General features: G+C 42.6%; 1 protein-coding gene and 1 long non-coding RNA gene across 7 annotated transcripts in view; one reads left to right on the forward strand and one right to left on the reverse strand.

The window, feature by feature from the left end:
* Positions 1–20121, forward strand: part of NEDD4 (NEDD4 E3 ubiquitin protein ligase) — a 143053-nt gene that overhangs the window by 5120 nt on the left and 117812 nt on the right. The window contains exon 1 of one of the 5 annotated variants that reach the window (XM_023616898.2): positions 18282–18451. The exons of 1 other annotated variant lie outside the window; for it this stretch is intronic. Coding sequence is in view for 1 of the 4 variants with exons in the window: in XM_001500766.6 (XP_001500816.1) it covers positions 18909–18953 (45 nt within the window). In the remaining 3 variants the exon portion in view is untranslated. Of the gene's footprint in view, positions 1–18281; positions 18452–18705; positions 18954–20121 lie in introns of those variants that run through there. 3 more of the 5 variants (XM_001500766.6, XM_070236203.1, XM_070236217.1) reach the window with 3 other exon arrangements.
* Positions 5394–18761, reverse strand: LOC111767691 (uncharacterized). 2 transcript variants are annotated; one of them, XR_011426352.1, is made up of 4 exons: positions 18639–18761; positions 17345–17447; positions 10564–10791; positions 5394–9031 (listed from the first exon to the last, which is right to left on the reverse strand). It is a non-coding gene; the product is annotated as an uncharacterized lncRNA (long non-coding RNA). The 2 variants fall into 2 exon arrangements; XR_011426351.1 differs by lacking the exon at positions 18639–18761 and adding an exon at positions 17535–18131 and having other exon boundaries at positions 6956–9031.

Raw genomic sequence — 20121 nt, forward strand, 5'->3', positions numbered from 1 at the left:
CTCTTCCAAGGCAGCATTTAAAGACATCTGTATCTCATGTGCTCTCAGGCAGGTTGTGACGAAAACAAGGTCCAAGATTTAGTGATAAGGGCAGCAAAGCTACACAGGAGACTGAATATGTGGGCTCAACAGGTTGGTCACACCAAAATCCAGGCTCCGATGGGGAAAATACTGGGCCCAATGCTGTAAACCACAGATGGAGACATTTAGTTGGAAGAGCTTGAGAATCTGGAAATCCCATTGCATTAAGTTGAATAATGGCCACCCAAATATATCAAGTCCTAATCCTTGGATCTTATAAATATTACTTTATTTGGAAAAAGGATCTTTGCAGATGTGATTAAGTTAAGGATCTTGAGATAAGGAGATTACTCTGGATTATCGAGGGCGGCCCTAAATGTCATCACAGGTGTTCTTACAAGAGAGAGGCAGAGGGAGCTAAGACAGATCCACAGAGGAGAAGACAACATGGAGGTGGAGCAGAGAGAGATGCGGGCACAAGCCAGGGAACGCCAGCAGCTGCCAGAAGATGGAAGAGGCAAGGATCAGATACTCCTCTAAAATTTCCAGAGGAAACGCAACCCCGCCAACACCTAGATTTTGGACTTCTGGCCTCCAGAACTGTGAGGGAATGATTTTCTGTTGCTTAAGCCACCCAGTTTGTGGTAATTTGTTATGGCGGCCCTAGGAAACTGATACACCCAGATTCCCCGGAACTCTCTGGACTGGCAGAAGCAGTGCCCTCGCCCTTGCTAGAGTGGAGCAACCTCCCTCACCTAGACACCCTGCCAAGATGTCACATGAGGCAGGTGCCTCTCAAGATCATGCTTGTCCTCTTCAAGATCCTCTCTCATCAATTCCTCAGATGCATAATGGATGCACATTTGGGTCAGGTCACAGCACAGCTTAAATAAGGAAATATAATCCCTGCTCTGGGAGGGAGTACTGTATACACCTCAGAACTACCATACCTGAAAGAAACCGAGAGAGCATAAGCAAGAGGAGATTTTGAAGCTGTTGACTATAAAGGGCAGATTACAAAGGCTGGACGAGGAGACTTTATTAACATAGAGCATTCTCCCCCAGCTCAGAGTTAAAAGTCCTGGCAATGATACCTGGGTCCAGTCTTTATATGCTGCTGGGATTGTTCCTTGAGTTTCGGACATGACTGTGGCATACAGCAAAGGGTGTAGAGGAGCCCAAACAGCCTTGGTAGAATCACTGAGGTAAAAATCAGAAGGCTCAGTGAGGGAGGAATATTAGAACTGATTTATCATGTGGGGCCAGAGAACTCACCACCCAACTCTGTTCCCTAAGAGGACACAGAGGACACTTCACTAAGGCAATAAGGAATGCACTGGTGAGGGGACTACTGACAATTTTGAGTTCATTGGCTATCCTCTGTAGGGCAGGGTTGGCAACAGTAGATATTATCATGAAACTATCTTTATAAGGATAGGGTTCTGGGAGAGCAGAGGCCTGCAGACATGACTACAATGGGCGCTATGGTGACTGACATATGAGATTGTGTCTCTACTAGCTACACCCTCAGATCTCTGACCCAAAGGGTGGAAGTAGGCTAGACTTTTCTTACAATCATCTCAGTGACTCATTTGTGGAATCTGTGCTTCCCGCTCCCCCAGTTTAGGCTCTGCTGGATTAGAAGTCCTAGTTCCTGCGGTGGAACGGAGGGATGCTTCTTCTAGGAGACACAGTAAGGGTCCCACTATACCTGAAGCGATGACTATCACTTGGTCCTTTTGAGCTTCTCATGCTAGTGGACCTGTTGACAAACAAAGGAGTTACTGTACTGGCAGGGGGGGTAGACCGATGGACTCATTGTCATGAGGAACTAGTTTGGGGCTACAAAGGAAAGGCATTAAAGAGTATGTGTGGAACTGAGGAGATTCACTGGGGCATATCTTACTACTTGCATATCCAATGCTAACTGTAAATGGGCTACTACAGCAACCATGGCCCATAAGGTTAACACAAAGGATGGTTCATATGCCTTGAGGATAAAAATCTGAGTCATCACGCAACAACCCAGAATTGCTGAAGTGCTGGCCAAGGGTGTGGGGAATCTATACTGGGTGGTTTAGGAGAGAGATGAATATTAATTACTACCCTGAGGCCAGCTACTGCAGTGGGTGCTACAGCTAACCCTTGTATCAGATTCCTCTTGTACTCTGCCTCACATCCTCTCAACTAGCCTTTACTTCTGTCCTTACTGCAGCAACCAGGTATGTAATCAGATGTGTAATCAGAGATGTAATCAGACAGCAACTCACTTCAGTTGTGCAACATATCTCTCACTTTCTGTGCCTGGGCTTCACGGCCACTGCTGCCTGAGATGCCTGCAGGAACCTCCCAGCCATTCTACACGCAAGCCAATCTGGAGATGTGAGAGACTTAATACCCTAGGAGGCAACCCCTGTCCAAAGGGGAACAGAAACCAGCGGAGAAATACTCCTTTCTTGGGAGGATAATTCTGAGGCACATTCTGCATGGCTCTCCAGGGGTCCTTAGTGAGACTAAACCCCAAATCAACTCAACAATATTGATCAAGCTCAATAACTCGAAAACCACTGCATTGGTTTTACCCCCCTTCCTGTTTTACTTTTCTTGGGCCCTCACCCTGACTCACCTTCCCTAGGATCAGTAGTGTGCTGGTAAATGTTTAATAACTGGCTCTCTAGGAAAAAGAAAAATTACCCTGTTTTGTAGCATTTGCCAATGTCTGTGGTGTAAATACTCATCCTGTTAATTTTGAGCTATCAACATGACACCACCAAATCTGCAGGTGGATAGAGACGTGGGGGACAGTAGGAGCTGAGTCCAGGATACTACTGCTTGGGAGTGTGTCCCAAAATAAACTACCTGCATTCAAGCTTTCGTCTAAGAAGACACAAAAAGAAAGACAAAGGGTTATTCACCTGTCTGGGCCAATAACCAGAGAATGGTGCATGCACTGACATTAGCTAGAGATACCAATAAGATAAAAAAAAAAAATTACGAGGTTGGAGGGAGAAGAATTTCTATTGTATAACAAATTGGTGGTGGGAAAAGTGGTGGGAAAAGAATTTGAGGATACTCAGAAGTTTCTAGCCTTTGAGACTGGATGGACAGTAACGCCATCTCCGGAGACAGAGAATATAGGACAATGGTTAGTTCAGTTTTGGATCTACTAAGTTGAGGTTTCTTCTGGATATTCAGGCAGAGTTAGCTAGTGAGAAATACATGTGTGGAGCTTACGAGAGAGCTAAGGGTGTAGAAGCTGGGGCACAACGTTATTGTGAAATTTTATTGTGGGTAAGTACTCATTATGTCTGGAATATTCTGCCTCCCTTTCTCTCCTCCAACCCGGGCAGTACTGAGTGCTTTCTACATTTACAGCCCTCAGCGGAGGGCTGTTACTACAGAAATGAAAAGAGAAAGATGAGTCAATGCTCAGTTGATAAGTTTCAAAATAGAGCTTTGAATCTCCTAGCAGAGAAAGTAGGTTGAGAAAAAAAGCTTTTTCTGAGTTTCAAAAGCCTGGATTTTGAGCACGAAGAGCCAAAGCTGATGCTCTTAGCACTAGATTTAGGTAGAATGAATGATGATGAAAGAATCAGTTTTCCCACCGCAAAGAGAGCTGGGGGTGAAAAGAAGATATAGATGGGGGCTGGCCCTGTGGCCGAGTGGTTAACTTCGTGCGCTCCGCTGCAGGCAGCCCAGTGTTTCATTGGTTCGAATCTGGGCGCGGACATGGCACTGCTCATCAAACCACGCTGAGGCAGCGTCCCACATGCCACAACTGGAAGGACCCACAACAAAGAATATGCAACTATGTACCGGGGGGCTTTGGGGAGAAAAAGGAAAAAAATAAAAATAATAAAAATAATTAAAAAAAAGAAGATATAGATGAGCATTGCTGACAATGGACCCTACTTCCCTCTCTACATCCTTGCTGCTGAGCTATGAGTGGGAGGCAATTCTAGAACTCCCTAATAATGATGGAGATCTAAGAGAAAATGTGATGTGTCCTACTTCCTGTCAGGAGCCCTGTGAGATGGTAAACCCCAGACAGTTCTCCCTCTGCTGGCATAGCCTAGCGGCAATAGCTGTAGTAGAAATGACAATATGGTATGATTTGACAGTGTGCTGCAGTCCAGCCCCTAAGATTTCTGTCTCTAAAATCATAGGGGATAGCACGTGGAAGTTTCCATGATCCTAAAAGAGGGTGGAAAAGAGAGGGCCAGTGAACCAGAAGAGCCTATAGAGAAGGGACAACAACCAGAGAAGGAGGGGTAAACTGACAACAGCTAGGTATTCCATATAGAGGGCCAACAGGAAAAACACAGACACCCTCCTCCATTGCCATGACCGTACGTAAGCTCCTGGCACTCAGATTCCACTCGTGAGACAATGGGGAGAAAAGAAAAATAATCATTTGATTAAGTTAAAACCTGAAAAGAGTGGGGAAATCTGAAATGACTACATCATTACAAATAAAATTTACAGCTAATTACCATAACTCACCAAAATTTACCCCACTAAAAAATTCAAAGAAAAAAAGATTATCTCAAGAGATACACGGGGCCAGCCCAGTGATACAGCAGTTAAGTTCGCACGTTCTGCTTCGGCAGCCTGGGGTTCACCAGTTCAGATCCCAGGCGCAGACCTACACAATACTTGTCAAGCTCTGCTGTGGCAGGCATCCCACATATAAAGTAGAGGAAGATAGGCACGGATGTTAGTTCAGGGCTGGTCTTCCTCAGCAAAAAAGAGGAGGATTGGCAGTAGGTTTTTGCTAAGGGCTAATCTTCCTCACAAAAAAAAAAAAGAGAGAGAGAGATACAGAAGACATTGTTAAATAAAATCCAATGTCCATTTATGATCAATAATCTTAGTGAACTAGCAACGGAAATGAGCTTCTTAACCAAATAAAGGATAGCTTAAAAAAAAAAAACCCAAAAATGAAAACAAAAAACAAAACCCTACAGCAAATATCATACTCTTCAAAACCAGGAACATGACAATTATACCTGTCATCACCATGTCTATTCAAACATTAGACAAGACACTAACATAAGAAAAAGAAATGTAAGAGGATTAGAATAGAAGAAACAAATTTGTCAATCAAAGGTATTAATGTCTACATGAAAGTGAAAATAAGTATTTTAGACATAATGAAATTCAGGAAGTTTGTTGAATAGCAAAATAAGTGTACAAAACTCAGTTGTATTTCTGTACACCAGCAATAAACTGTTAGGATATGTAATCTAAAAAAAATACTACATTTACAATAGCAAGGAAGAATATAGAGTCTATCAGAACAAATATAGCAAAATATATGCAAGATCCCAGTGGAGAAAATTGTAAAACTTTTTGAAAGATATTAAGATCTATTTATTTACTTGTTTATTCATTTATTTTTAAAATAAACTTTATTTTTTTAGAACAGTTTAGAGTTACAGAAAAATTGTGACAATAGTACAGAGAGTTCTTATATACTCCACACCCAGTTTCCCCTGTTATTAACACCTTATATGAGTACGGTACATTTGGCACAATAATAAACAAATACTGATGCATTATTATTAAAATTGGTACCATATTCAGATTTTCTTAGTTTTTACCTAATGTCCTTTTTCTGTTCCAGGATATTACATTTACTCATCACGTCTCTTGCAGCCCCTCGAGGCTGTGACTTCTTTGTTTTTGATGGACCTTGACAGTCTGGAGGAACACCGACCAGGTGTTTTAGAGATTGTCCCTCTGTTGGGATTTGTCTGACGATTTTCTCATGATTAGACTGGGGTTATATGTTTTTGGTCTCACAGAGGTAAAGTGTCATTTTCATCATATAGTGTCAAGGGTACATTCTATCAACACGACATCACTACTGATGCTGACCTTGGTCACCTGGCTGAGACAGGGTCTGTCAGGATCCTGTACTGTAAAGTTTCTCTCTTTTCTCCCTTCCATGATGCTGTCTTCTTTGGGAGAGAGTCACTGTGTTCAGCCAACACTGTAGCAGTGGGCAGTTATGCTCCCCCTGTTCGAGGGCGGACTATCTACATAAATTATTTGGAATTCTACACAAAACTTATGTCTTCTCCCCCATTTATTTACTTAATCATTTATCTATATCAGTAGGGACTTGTGTATATTTATTTTATACTGTGGGTTATATCTAATACCACTTGATTTTGCTGCTGAAAATTGCCCCAGCTTCGGCCTTTGGGAGATCTTTCTTTTGAGCACTTCTTTCCTTCCTGGCACTAAAAGATGCTCCAGGGTCATCTTGTACATTTCCTGCCCCAGACCTAGAATCAGTCATTTCTCCAGGGAGCCCTAGTTCCTTTTATTAGAGACATTTATTTATTTTTAACAGTACAACTGCATTTTTTAAAAATTTGAAACAATCTCAAACTTACAAAAAAGTTGAAAGTATAGTTTAAAGAAATTTTTTTCTTGTACCATTTAAGAGCACTTCATTGACTGCTCCCTCATCACCTCCTAAAATTTTAGTATGTACATCTTACAAACAGGGTCATTTTCACCTACACACCCACAATACAATTATCAAAACTGGCAATCAACATTCATACATTACAACCATCTAATCCTCAGATACATTCATAAAGTTCAAGATTTCAATTTGTGCCATTTCCTTTTTTTTTGTTTGCCTTTTTGTTTTGGTGAGGAAGAATGGCCCTGAGCTAACATCTGTTGTCAATCTTCCTCCTTTTTTTTTTTTCTCTCCAAAGCCCCAGTACATAGTTGTATATCCTAGCTGTAGGTCAGTCTAGTTCTTCTATGTGGGATGCCGCCACAGCATGGCTTGATGAGCAGTGTGTAGGTCCACACCCAGGAACCACACTGGCAAACCCTGGGCCACTGAAGCAGAGCTGAACTTAACCACTTGGCCGTGGAGCTGGCCCCCTGTCCCATTTCTGATCTTCACTTTGATCCCTTGATTATGGTGGTGTCTTTCAGCCTTTCTCCCTTTGTAATTAATAAGTATTTTGTAGAAAGATACATCAAATGCTGTAAAAATCTCACTTGTCAAACTTTGAATTTGCTCATTGGGTATAATTTACACCAGTATGGATTCACAGTATCAGATCTACTCATCGGATTATAATCTGTTGCTATCATAAGTTATTTTGGTGCTCAAGTTAGTCCATAATTGGCCAGTGGGAGCCTCTTCCAGCTGGCTGCTGTGTCCTTTCAACATGTCCTCATCATTACTTTTGCTACTTTCTGGAATACTAAGATGTTTCATAAAAAGACTTTATATACAAGATGTTATAGCAGCATTATTTCTAATAGCAAAACAAAACAAAACAACAATAGAAAAAAATCATCAAAAAAGAAAAGAAGCATTGCCTTTCATTGCTGGAGTGTAAAGTCCAAACTTCTTGAAATGGCATGGAAGAAAAGCTAAAACAAGAAGCACTGGGCTGTATTTGGGTTTCAGCAGGGGAAAATTTTTAGAATTTACTTCATAAAAAAAAAAGGAGGCTGGCTTGGTGGCATAGTGGTTAAGTTTGCACACTCCACTTCGTTGGCCTGGGGTTCACAGGTGTGGACCTACACACTGCTTATCAAGCCACGCTGTGGCAGCACCCCACATACGAAATAGAGGAAGATTGGCACAGACGTTAGCTCAGCGACAATCTTCCTCAAGCAAAAAGAGCAAAATTGGCAACAGATGTTAGCTCAGGTCCAATCTTCCTCACCAAAAAAAAAAGCATAATAGGATCAGTCTTTTAACACCATAATTACAAATTGATATTTTTGTCTTTGAACATAATGTACCTTTGGGGAAAAATTAGTAATCTCACTGATGCCTCATTTATCTTAACTGATACAAATTTTGAACCATCATTAAATTTCACAGACACCATTGTACTTTACACAAACATTTGAAGCAGCTAAATTATATAATAAAATATCTTTACAAGTTAAAAACAAAGCAAAAACCAAATAAAACCCTGGAAACACCCCAACGTCCAACAAGAGAGGAATGATTAATTGCGGCCAGAGTTATTCAATGGACTATTACACAGCAGTGAAAATTAATTAACTACTACAACCACATTAACATGAATTAATCTCACCAATAGAATGGCGAGTAAAAAAAATGCAAGCCACTTTATGATTCCATTTATATAAAGTCCAAAGAAGCAAAAATGAACAGTGCATTATCTAGGAATATAAACACGTGGTGAAACAATAAAAAAATCCAAAAAAATGGTAAACATAGAATTCAGAATAGTAGTGATCTCTCGGCGGGAAGAGGAAAGGGGATGGAACAGGCAGGCATAAAAGAGGCAAAAAAGTTGTTGGAAATATTCTTTTTTTTACCATGGGTGATGGGCACATTAGTGTTCATTTCATTGTTATTCTTTATACCTTATACATTTTTATAATTTTTTGTATGTACTCTAAATTTTTCTAAAAGTTTCTACAATTTGGGATATGTTAAACACAGTCCCTGTGATGTCCAATATGGCAGTCAATAACCACAGGTGACTATTTAAATTAAGTTATTATAAAATGATTGCTTGTTGCACTAGCCACATTCTAAGTGTTCAACAGCCACGTGAGCAAGCAGCTATCATATTGGCAGTGCGGATACAGATTTCTTTCATGGCAGAAGGTTTTATTGGACAGTACTGGAAACGGTGACTATTTCCGAGAAGAGGCTCTGAAAACTACCTTCCAGCACTTGGGTTTTTCCCTCAAAACTGGAGAATGACAGAACCCCCAGTTAGATTTGTGGAATCCAAAAGCAGAGGTGACCTGTGTCCTGGGTACAGTCTCAAATGGAAATTTTTGCAGAAGTTCCCACCATCCCTACCACATACCTTAGTGCAACGGCAGCAATACTGCAGAAGTGAGGCAAAGCCGGAGTACCCAGAGCAGCTGGAGACAGGCCCCAAGTCTCTGGAGCCACAGAGTGATGCAGAAGGGCCAGGAGCACGTGAGAGAGGACCTGACAGGATTTCCATCTTTGAGCCTAAGAATACATGGCCTGAAGACCAGAAACAGACGGGAGTGCTGACTTCTCCAGGGACGCCAGAGGGCAAAGATGCTAGGGCAGAGGCTGCTAATTCGCCCCCTATATCCCTTGTTCTCCCTTTCCTCCCTAGTAATAGAACCCCTACAAGGCTTCCCACAAAAAGTCAGTATTTGCCAGCCTAGCCTGTAATCAGATACATGTGACTCAATTCTGTTCTATGAGTTTAAGTAGAAGGTTCTGTAAGCCTTTCTTAAAAGACAAGCATGAGACCTGAACTTTCTTCTTTATTCCCTCCTCTGTTTTGTTGCCTGGAACAGTGATGTAATGGTTGGAGCTTGAGGCACTCTCTGGACTATGAAGATAAGGGCCACACCTACAAATGGCAAAGCAGCCAGGTGTAAAGTGCCTGAATTTCTGATGCCTTTGTGGATGCAAATTAGCCAAGTTTACCCTGGAATACCTACCTCTGGACTTTTATATGAGAGAACAATATAACATCTATCTTTAAATTCTGTTAGTTTGGGTTACTAACAGCCAAGCATCATTCCAACTGATACAAATGTCCACAACTAGAGACCAGAGGGAACAAGGATGCTTCCAGTAATGTCAGCATGGAGTAATAAGGACCGTGGCATGCTCTCCATCCCTGAGATAATGTAGTACTACAGCAGCCTGCTAGAACCTAGAGTCAACCTTAGTGAAAAGGGGGTTGACAGAGAATGCGGAATTGATTAGGACTAAGTTTTCTACCACTAGGCAGACAGGAAGCTTGAGGGGGGAACTAAGTTCAGTTATAGAAAATTAAATAGTAACATTTCTTGCACTACTGAGCCCTGAGACTGAGATGGGTTCTAAAAAGATTGTAGCTGAAACCATGGCAATGGCAACAGATGAGGTCCAGGGAGTTTAGAGTGGAAGAAGAAGAAAAAAATGAATCTTAAAGATCTCAAATATCTAGTGTTACAGAAAAGAGAGGCAGCCAGCAGATTTTAAGAGTGAGAGAAAATTAAAAGAGAACTTTCAAACAAGTCTTATTTTTGTATTCCTTAGAGAATTAATAACCAACATTATCTTTCATATTGTTATCCTTGTTAGATTAGCTATACAATACCAAAATTTTTATCCAAAGAGCTCATATTTAAAAAATAAAAACTACTTCCAATTCTGCATCACAAGTAATACTCTCAGCAGAGATCAAGAGGTTTAGGAAGGTAGAACACTAGAAGGTCTCGACCAGGTTTATTGATTTTCATTCACTTACTGCTCCTTTATTAGTTTGGAGGCTCATGTAAAGGGAGATTGAAGGGAGGATAAGTTCAAGAAGAAGGGATAGCATGGCAATGCAACTGGAGGTTGCTAGAATTGCCTTGGATTTGACTTTGGGCAATCTACAGCCGGGGCATGAGGCTTGGAACAAATTATTATGCACAATATCACATTCTTTATGCATGCCATTTACATGGTTATACATAGTTATTCAAATCAAATCAACATGAACTTAATTGAAGGCAGCCTAGGTGGGCAAAAAACCTTCATGGGCTTACCATGCATTGAGCCGTATGTCGAAGAAAAGAGGGGTTTCTCATTCCACACAGCTTTCCTGATGGGAGTGGTGGCTACTGGACCACCAGCTGATACCACGTTCTCTATGTGAACTTTCTCTTAATTCCAGGTACAAGCTGCACAGAGTCTCTCCTGGCTTCCAGCTGGGAAATAATAATTACTCTAGTTCATCACGTATCAGTAGCTTCCTGCTTAACTCTTCATTATGACTTTGGATCCAGACAGAAAGAATAAGAAACCATGAGTTAGATCAGGTGTATTTGGAATTATCTTCAGTATTGCCTATTGGCTATATCAGCTGATGCTTTATTATATAAACCACTGGGATTTCTGGCTAATTTTATTACCAGTTTTAGGTTGTGTGTATATTTCTCATCCATTCATTACATTTTAGTAGGAGTATGGGAAGCTGTTTCTATACTTGTTTGTAACTAGGCCCTGAAATGACATGAATGTCCTACTTAAAATTAAATATAAAAATGTGTATCAGAAAGAGATTAGGAAAAAGTATTATTCCCAAAATAAAAGCGCATACTGAATATTTTCAGATGATTTTACTCCTAACCCACTAAAAACACAGGTATGTGACAGTTTATAAAACAAAGAAATTCATGCTATTATGGCTTTTTAAATTTAGTTAACGCCAACAATTCTTGACCATTCTGGAATTTTGCACTAGTGTTTACTTAACTGCCACCTTTTCCCCTCTACTGCAGATGATAAAATTTGGATTATGTATTAATAAAATTCTGATACACAATATGAATGAAATGGACCCTGCCAAATATAATTAAAGTACAACAAAATCTTACATAACAAACTGATAATGTGGGGTATAGTCTTGTTCCCACCTTTCAGCACTTTAAATTGTTTATTCTGGATTCTTTAAGGAAAACTGAAATTAGTTAGATTTTGGGATTCTAGAGTTATGCAAATTTCTGCAACTCTAGGAAATAGGACAAGATATCAATTCTGACTTAGACAATGAGTGCTTATAATTTTCCCCATTCTCTTTTACGGGTGCTTTATTTGGTGAGATCTTTCTGTGATTATGGAACTAGAAAACCCATCACAGGAGGTCCTACTTCATTTTATTTTCCCTCCTTCTTCAATACCTTCCAGTGGGGCTGCACTTCAAGGTTTAGCTAAGCAGGTGTAGGTTAAGCCTAGAGTCTAGACATTATTGGTAGGCTTTAAAGATGGACAGACCATATGACAGGAAATGGCTTATGAACTGGCACAGTGTTTACAAATCCTAGGGAGAGAATTTCAGATGCTGAGTCCAAGACTGACGAGCTCCCTTCAAGACTCCCCATTTGCTGCCATGCTCAGGCTTTCCCAGAGATCCCAACATCTAGCTTCTACCGGAATCAGCAGCCTTAACCAAATAGAAAGTGCTCTAATTTTTAGCTTGTGGTCAGGCTAGGATTAAGTTCTTCTGATTCCATGTCTAGAGAGAGGGCAAGTTCTGGTGGAAACTGATAAACAGAAGCCTCATTAAGCCAGAGTCAGGAGGCCAAAAGGGGGAGCTCTCATACCCTACTGTGATAGCAGAGCTCAGCAAGAAGAAGAAAGACTTCCTTTTCTTGATGGGCAAGAAGCTCAGCCAATGACAGACTGTCACAACTCAGCCAGTGAAAAGCCACTACACCTGAACTCTTTGCTTACAATAGCCCTCCCAACTTCCTCTTCCCCTCTATAAAAGAGTTTCTCTTCCCTGGCTGCTGGGGGACATGCATGTGGCTTGCCACGGTTGCAGACTCTGAATTGTAATTCTTTGCTGATCCTGAATAAACCCATTTTTGCTGGAGAAATAACTAGTTATCTATTGGCTTAAGGTCAACACTTTGGTGGCCCATATGGGAATCCAGAGAAGGACACCTCTTTGCTACCAGCAACTCTGAAGCTGGTGAGCAAACAGGTGTGGTACCCACAACAGAGCCCATTGAGCTTCCTGCTTTTCTCACTGACCCTGGAGTTTGATGGTAAGTCTTTCTCCTGCATCTGAGCTTCCACCCTCTTTATATTTGAGGCTCTCCAGGCTTTATTCAAGATTTATTCTAAGGCTTTATCCTTTTCTAGTTAAGGTCTTGACTGTGAGTACTTGGATGGCACTTCAGCCTGACTCTTTGAATCAGGGTATTTCTTTGAACTGCGCTAGCCTTTAGTCCAATTCCTTTTGGAACGGGACCGTTCTCATACTTGGAGCTGGTTAGGCTTTGGTTGACTTTTGGACTGTTCAGGAACTGTGCCGTTCAGGCTTCTGCTCCCAACGGAGTCAGACTGTCCTTTAGAACTATGTTGATCAACCTTTCATCCAATTCCCTTGAGAACCAAACTCTTCTTTGGAATTACATTGCTCCTTGGAACTGCGCTGATTCAACCTTCAGTTCATCTTAATGAAATTGGACTGTTCTATTGGGACTGGCTGGTATTAAGCCTGCAGCCTGTTTGAGCTGTTCAAGCTGTTTAAGTGATTTGAGCTGTTTAGGCTGTTTGAGAATTATTCTTTCACTCTAGGAGAAAAAGCTCTAAGAAATGAGATCTCAGTTATCTAAATATTTTGAGGGCTCGCCCCTCCCCTTTATAGGGACCCTAGCTAATTTTATGGTTAAAAACTGTAGTCATTCTTCATGTGCATTTTTAACTAAGTAGAATGATTTACCCGAAATTAATTTAGACTATCAATGGCCATTATGGGGAACTTTTGAATTCCCCAAACTTACTTTTCTTAAAACTGAATCAGACAACCATAACTCTGTAATTTCCAAAGCTGAACAGAATACCTATTTCAATTGGTATTTTGAGGCCTCGAAACATTATTAGGAGTTTGAAATTGCCTCTTTGCAAAATCAATATTTAAGATTAACTGAGGTAAACAAACGAGTAAAGAAAGAAAATGGCTTCTGAAGCCTCATGTTCTTCTCCTACAGCGTCATCTTCTTCTTCTTCCCTGGCTTCTTTAGCTCAGGCCCACCTGCAACGCTGTCTTCCTCCTTCCCTTCTATATAGTCTACACCTCCTCTGTATCCTCAGTTACCCCATAATAACTCTCTCCCTGAACCTCCCCTCTCCTCTGAACCTCTCTCATTCCCTCTCCCTCTGAATCTATCAGAATTGTCCCTTTAAAAACTAAGCATTCTGAGGATCGAAAGGCTAAACCCTGAACTTCTTGTATTCACTGGACTAAGGTGGAACTGCGAGACAGTCAAAGATTTTCCCAAAGAAACTCAAGATCCTCACAGATTTGATAAGGAATTTAATATAGTCATTCAGACTTATCAACCTGGTTTCTCTGACTTTTATCAGCTACTTCATATGCTTGTTGGTGAAGGCCAGGCCCAGCATTGGATGAAAACTGCTAATTGGGGAAATCCTGAAAGGTCTCTGGAATTACAACCAGGAGACCAACCCACTGACCTGCTGTATAATCAGCCTCAGGCAATTGCTAGACAACTTCTTCAGGCAATTACAGGGCTATCCCAAAGCCTGTTGACTGGAACAAGATTCGGACTTGTGCACAAAAACCTGATGAACCTGTTCATGACTATTACAATCAACTTCAAATTATTTTTAAAGAAAATTCTGGTCTTTCTTCTGATATTGATTCCCCCTGGGTAGGTTTTAACTCTATGTTTATTAATGGACTGAATCCATACCTTTCCCTTCCTGTAAAATGGACCAGGATGGAATGGGAGATTGTGTCCACTCCATATTTAGTTAATCTAGCAAACCAACTCTCTCACACTGTACATGAGTCACCTAAAAGAAAGACTGCTAAAATTCTTAATCTTCAACTCCAGAAAATGAAGGCCCCTAAATGAAAACAAAACTCTCTTAGTTTCTGTTATTATTGCAAAGAGCCAGGACATTGGAAAAGAGATGGTTACAACTTTAAGCATTTCATGTACCTTCAGCCCTCTAATGGGCTTTTCCAATGTCCTCCAAATTCCCAATGATGGGGCTCTGAGGAAATAGAGGGGCTCTTCCCAATCCTCCCTCTTAATCATTTTGGAGAAACATTTCTCCAGATTGGAGATGAATCTCTTTCTGTCCTAAGTGACACTAGAGCCATACTCTGTGCTTAACCTCACTACTATAAAGCAGCCTCTGCCTCAGAGTACTAAAACAGTTCAAATAGTGGGGATTTTTAATGAACCTTAACATGTTCCTGTCTCTGATCCTATTCCCTTTTGTTTAGGTCCTTTGAAAGACACATACCCTTTCCTCCTTAGTTTCTCCAACCCTATTCATTCCTACACTTGATCTTAGCCAAAAAGCTGAGAAGCGATCCTATTCATTTCTTAGGCTGAGACTTCTTGGAAAAGTATCATGCTGGAATTTCTTTCTCCTCAAAAGGAAAAATAATTCTAGAATTTGACAGTAGTCATCAAAAGAGCCAACCAGGTGAATAAAATGACCCCTTGACATTTTTTATTGTTTCCATCTTTAACGGTACTAGAGCTGATTCTGGAAACACTGATCATTTGTCCTATTAAATCAGCTACCACCCTTCTTATGGGCAAAAATCTTCAACTGATGTTGGTAAAATTTACAGCACACCTCCCATCAAGATTCAAATGATCCCTCAAAACCTCTCCCCAAAATTGATCAATATCCTAAAAGTAAAGAAGCCTTTTAAGGTATAAAGCCCATACTAGAAGACTGGAAGGCTCCTCACAAGAAGGCAGCATCCACCTGCTAAAGCTTTTACCCTTAAAGGGACATAAAGTTGCCAAGGAGAAACTGCAGTTTGCCCAAAGCCAGGTTTGACATTTAGGGCATCTGATATCAGAACAAGAGCTACACCTAGATCCAGATGAGCTTCATGGTGTCCTAGATTTCCCAAAACCCAAAACTAAGCACCAACTGCAAGGTTTTCCCAGGCTAGTTGGTTACTGGCAAAACTGGATTCCAAATTTCTCTCTTATGTCCAAACCTCTGTATCTTTTACTAATGAACAACCCCAACTTTAAAGGCTTTCAAACCTTAAAGGAGAGTTTGATGAACCCACTTGCCCTTGGACATCCCAATTATCAGATTCCCCTTTTCCTTTTTGTATGAAAGGGAAGGGAATGCCCTTGGGGTATCACCACTGAGGACCACCATCAGCCTACAGGCTATTATAGCCAGCAACTGGACCCTGTGGCATGGGGATCTCCTCCTTGCCTTACAGCCATTACTGCCACTGTCCTTTTGGTTAAGGCCGCTGAGAAAATCACTGTGGGATCCCCTTTAACCACTTTTGTACCTCATGCTGTGGAAGCCGTCCTGAGTTCTCATCACACTCAACATTTTTCAGTCAGCCGCCTGACCTCCTATGAAAGCCTTTTGTTAATTACTCCTCACAGAACTCTTTTATGTTGTAATAACCTTAACCCTGCTACTCTTCTCTCTTCCATTGCTGATGGAGTCCCTCACCACAGCTAAATGCTGATGGATCACCTCCTGACTCCTTGTGATGATCTGTAGGGAACTCCTTGGGTAATGATGACTTCTCATGGTTTACTGATGGTTCTTATTTAAAGGGTGACAATGGCAAATACTGTGCTGGGTATGCTATTGATAGTCCTTTTCATATCATTGAGGGAGCACCTTTAGCAATGGCTACATGGGCCCAAAAGGCTGAATTATATGCTCTTACATGGGCTTGTACTTTAGCCAAGGGCAAAACCGCCAACATTTATACTGATAGTAGACATGCGTTTGGAGGAGCTCATGATTTGGGAATGTTGTGGAAGGAACGTGGCTTCCTTACTTCCAGTGAAAATGAAATTAAAAATGGCCCCTATGTTGAGGAATTATTGGATGCTATACTTTTTCCTGCTGATTTAGCTATTATTAAGGTCCCGGGACATTCTAAACTTGGCTCTATGGAAGCTAAAAGAAATTGTCTAGCTAATATTTCCACAAAGAATGCAGCCCTTAAAGGAACCAACAACAGCCAAGGCTCTGTCAAGGTCCAAAGGGATTATTTCCCCAAATGATAACTTACAAAACCTGGCTAGAGAAGCCCAACAACTGGCCTCAGAAAAAGAAAAATAAGATTGAAAATTCAACAATTGCTGGTTTGATAAAAAGAAAAAGCTCTAGTTTGGACCAAATTAACTGCCAAGTCCTACCAGAGACTGTAAAATTCCCACTCCTAACCACTGCACATGCATTAAATCATTGGTCTACTGACAAAATGATATCATTCATGAATCAATATTAGTGGGGAAATATTAATAAGGCTGCAAAAAGCATCTACCTCACTTGTCCTACTTGTCCGAAACAAAACCCAGGGAAGTCTGTTCATACTGCTCCTAGAAATTTTAAACTGCCTAATGGACCACTCAAGGTTTGGTAAATGGATTCCACACAACTTCCCCTGTCTATGGATATAAATAGTTTCAGTTATGGTTTGTATGCTTTCTAACCGGAGTGAAGCGTTCCCTTGCAGACAAGCTACTGCCTCTTCTGGGGCTAAAGTCCTTTCGGAAAGGATTATCCCCGTCTGCGGAACTCCTCTCAAGTTTCACAGGGATTGAGGGACCCATTTTACTGATCAGGTCCTTCCACAAGTCCGTGCTGTTGGGCCAGTTTTACAACATTTTCACTGTGCTTACCATCCCCAACACTCTGGTTTAGTTGAACGCATTAATGACATTATTAAGACTCAACTGGCAAAATTTATAGACCTTCCAAGTATGTTGGCCAAAGCACTGCCGTTGGTTCTTCTAAATCTCAGATCCACCCCCTTTACAAATCATAAACTCTCACCTTTGAGATAGTCACAGGACATCAATGCAGTTGGCTCCTTCCTCTTTTGACCCACAGCTGATAAAAGGAGATGCACTCCAATATTGCAAAGGCCTAATTGCTCCTGTTAAAAATAACCATGTTTTAGTAGAGGAATCTTTTCACAGTGCGCTCCAGAGAAATGAAGACCTTAAGCATAACACTTTGCAACCTGGAGATTTTGTCTGTTGGAAAAGACACCTCCAGAAGGACTCTCTTCAACTCTTCTGGAAAGGCCCCTATCAGGTACTGCTAACTAACTCTTGTGCCACAAAACTCCAGGATTTATGTGACACATCTGAAGAAAGTACCAGACCCTAACTAGATATACACATCCTCTGGTGACCTGAAAGTAAAGATTTCTAGAATTGAAGCAGACGACATCTGATGAGACAGCTTTCCTATGAGGCCCAGACCCAGCCTGTCAGAAGTCTGCCAAACCTTGTTGATGACATATGCTTCAGATGATCTCCAATGCCTATGATCTTGACAATATATAGACTTTAGAAAAGAAAAATGCCTGAGAGTTCTCCCTTCTACCTCTTCTTCTTACTCAAATGTGGCCTCAATAGGTTTCCAATCTGTGCACCTTCCTTCCAACATGGAACACGACACCGAGGAAAAGTCCGTCCTGATATTGAGGGCCAAAAAGCCGCTGAAACCAGAAAACCCTGACTTTCGATCCATAATGCTTTCAGAGAAAGATCCTGATCAAAAGGGAAAAATGTGGCAATAAACCGAAACCTCATTAAATTGGAGTTGGGAGGCCAAAAGGGGGCGCTCTCACCCCCTACTGTGACAGCGGAGCCCAAGAGAGAGGAGACAGACTTCCTCTTCTTCACCCGGCAAGAAGCTCAGCCAATGAGAGACTGTGACAGGTCAGCCAATTGAAAAGCCACTACACCTGAACGCTTTGTTTACAATAGCCCTCCCAACTTTCTCCTCCCTGGCTGCTGGGGGACTTGTATATGGCTCGCCATGGTGGCAGACTCTGAATTACAATTCTTTGCTTATCCCGAATAAACCCATTTTTGCTGGAGAAATAATTGGCCATCTATTTAAACAACAGGCAGATCTCAGTGAGACTTGGTGAGGAAAACTGCAGCTCTGTTTCCCAGGGGAAGGGCTGACGTTCTCCAGGCCTCCACTGGCTGCTCAGCGCAATGCCGGGGACTCGGCGACTCCCGACGCTAGCCTATCCGCCACCACCCTCCTAGCGCTGGGACGGCCGGCGCGCCCCCGCCACGCGCGCCCCCGCCACGGTCAGCCCTCCTACCTGAACTCCAGCACGCATGCTCTCCCCGCCGCGGGCGCGCGCGCGCGCTCCCAGCCCCCTGAACCCCGCCACGCGCGCCGTCTGTCGAGCCGCAGCCCGCCCTTTCCCGCCGCGCTGCCTCGTGCCGCTGGCGCCCGCTGGCCGCGGGAGGCGCTGCTGCCGCCTCCTACTCCTCCAACTCCTCCAGCCTCCTCCCACTTCTCCTCCTCACTCCAGTTCCCACTCCCTGGGCGGGGGCGAGCGCGTCCGGTTTGCTGGAACCGTTCGGAAATGGCAACTTGCGCGGTGGAGGTGTTCGGGCTCCCGGAGGACGAGGTGCGGGGGCCGCGGGGCTGCGGGGCGGGCTTCCCATCGAGCTGCCCATCAGCCGGACCGGAGGAGGCGGCGGCGGCCCGGGGGTCCGCTGTCAGCCCCCTCCTCCCTCTGCCCGAGCCCCCGGAGCGCGCGAGGCGCCGTGGGGACCGTGGGGCGGCCAGGGGCGCGCGTGGTCGGGGGAAGGCTTGCTTTTAGGGAGCCGCGTTTTCCCTGCAAGTCTAGACTCCACGCCGCCCTCCTCGCTGGAGCCGCCGCCCTCCTTGTCAGTTTCCGTCGGGAAGTATTGAGGAGGGGGGCGAGGCTGTGAGTGCGCGGGGGTGGGACGCGCATCACCCCGCCGGCCCCTTCCTGCCCCCCCGCCAAGTATGCGTGAGCTCCCGGGGGTGGGGCGAGTTGCCCTGGGGCTTAGCATCCCCGCTGTGGATTAGCCTGCTCTCGCGGAGGCCCGCCGGAGTAAACTTGATGAACTTTGACCTGAAGACTTCTAGTGAATTGTCATTAGCGGTTTTGGTTTTGTTCTTCTTTATCTGAAATCTTTTTTAGCTCCCTAACTGGAGATGGGGATGGAACTGGAGATGGGGATGGGAAGGCAGGTAGATAGATTTTCCACCTCATATTTAGCAACAAGTGTCAAATGTGGAATGTTCATGCAGTGTTTCCCCCGTCCTCATTGATATTTAAGAAAATAAAGCCGAAAAAGTATAAATACTTTAAAGAATTTCCCACAGCTATTCACTGTGGAATTTAAGTTCTGTGATTTGAGAAGGCAAAGCTGCCTCTTCTTAGCTTAATAACTTATGCTGGTTATGCCTTACCCTTATTCAAAATAAGGCCGTTTGCAAGGAGTTGTTCTGTTTTAAATGAGATGTGGCTTCCCTATGCTCTTGGTGATTGTCTCAAAGATGGGAGTGGGTGGGAGATGAAAAGGCTACCTAGTCTAACAGAGACTAGTTCAGTTGGGGAAAAAAATCTAAACATTCTTGTTGTCTGACTAAGCTGTCACATGCACCTATTATCAAGATTGGACCCAATTAACTGTAAATCCTCCAGCCTACTTTAAACTGATTGCTTAGGTGTCTTCTAGCAGTGTTGTAGTAGTGCCTTCTCTTAGAAACTTGCTATCTTCAACATCTTTTACAAAATATCTTTTACATTTCTCTTGAAAGTT

The sequence above is a fragment of the Equus caballus genome, chromosome 1 (assembly GCF_041296265.1).
Source record: "Equus caballus isolate H_3958 breed thoroughbred chromosome 1, TB-T2T, whole genome shotgun sequence".
Taxonomy (NCBI): domain Eukaryota; kingdom Metazoa; phylum Chordata; class Mammalia; order Perissodactyla; family Equidae; genus Equus; species Equus caballus.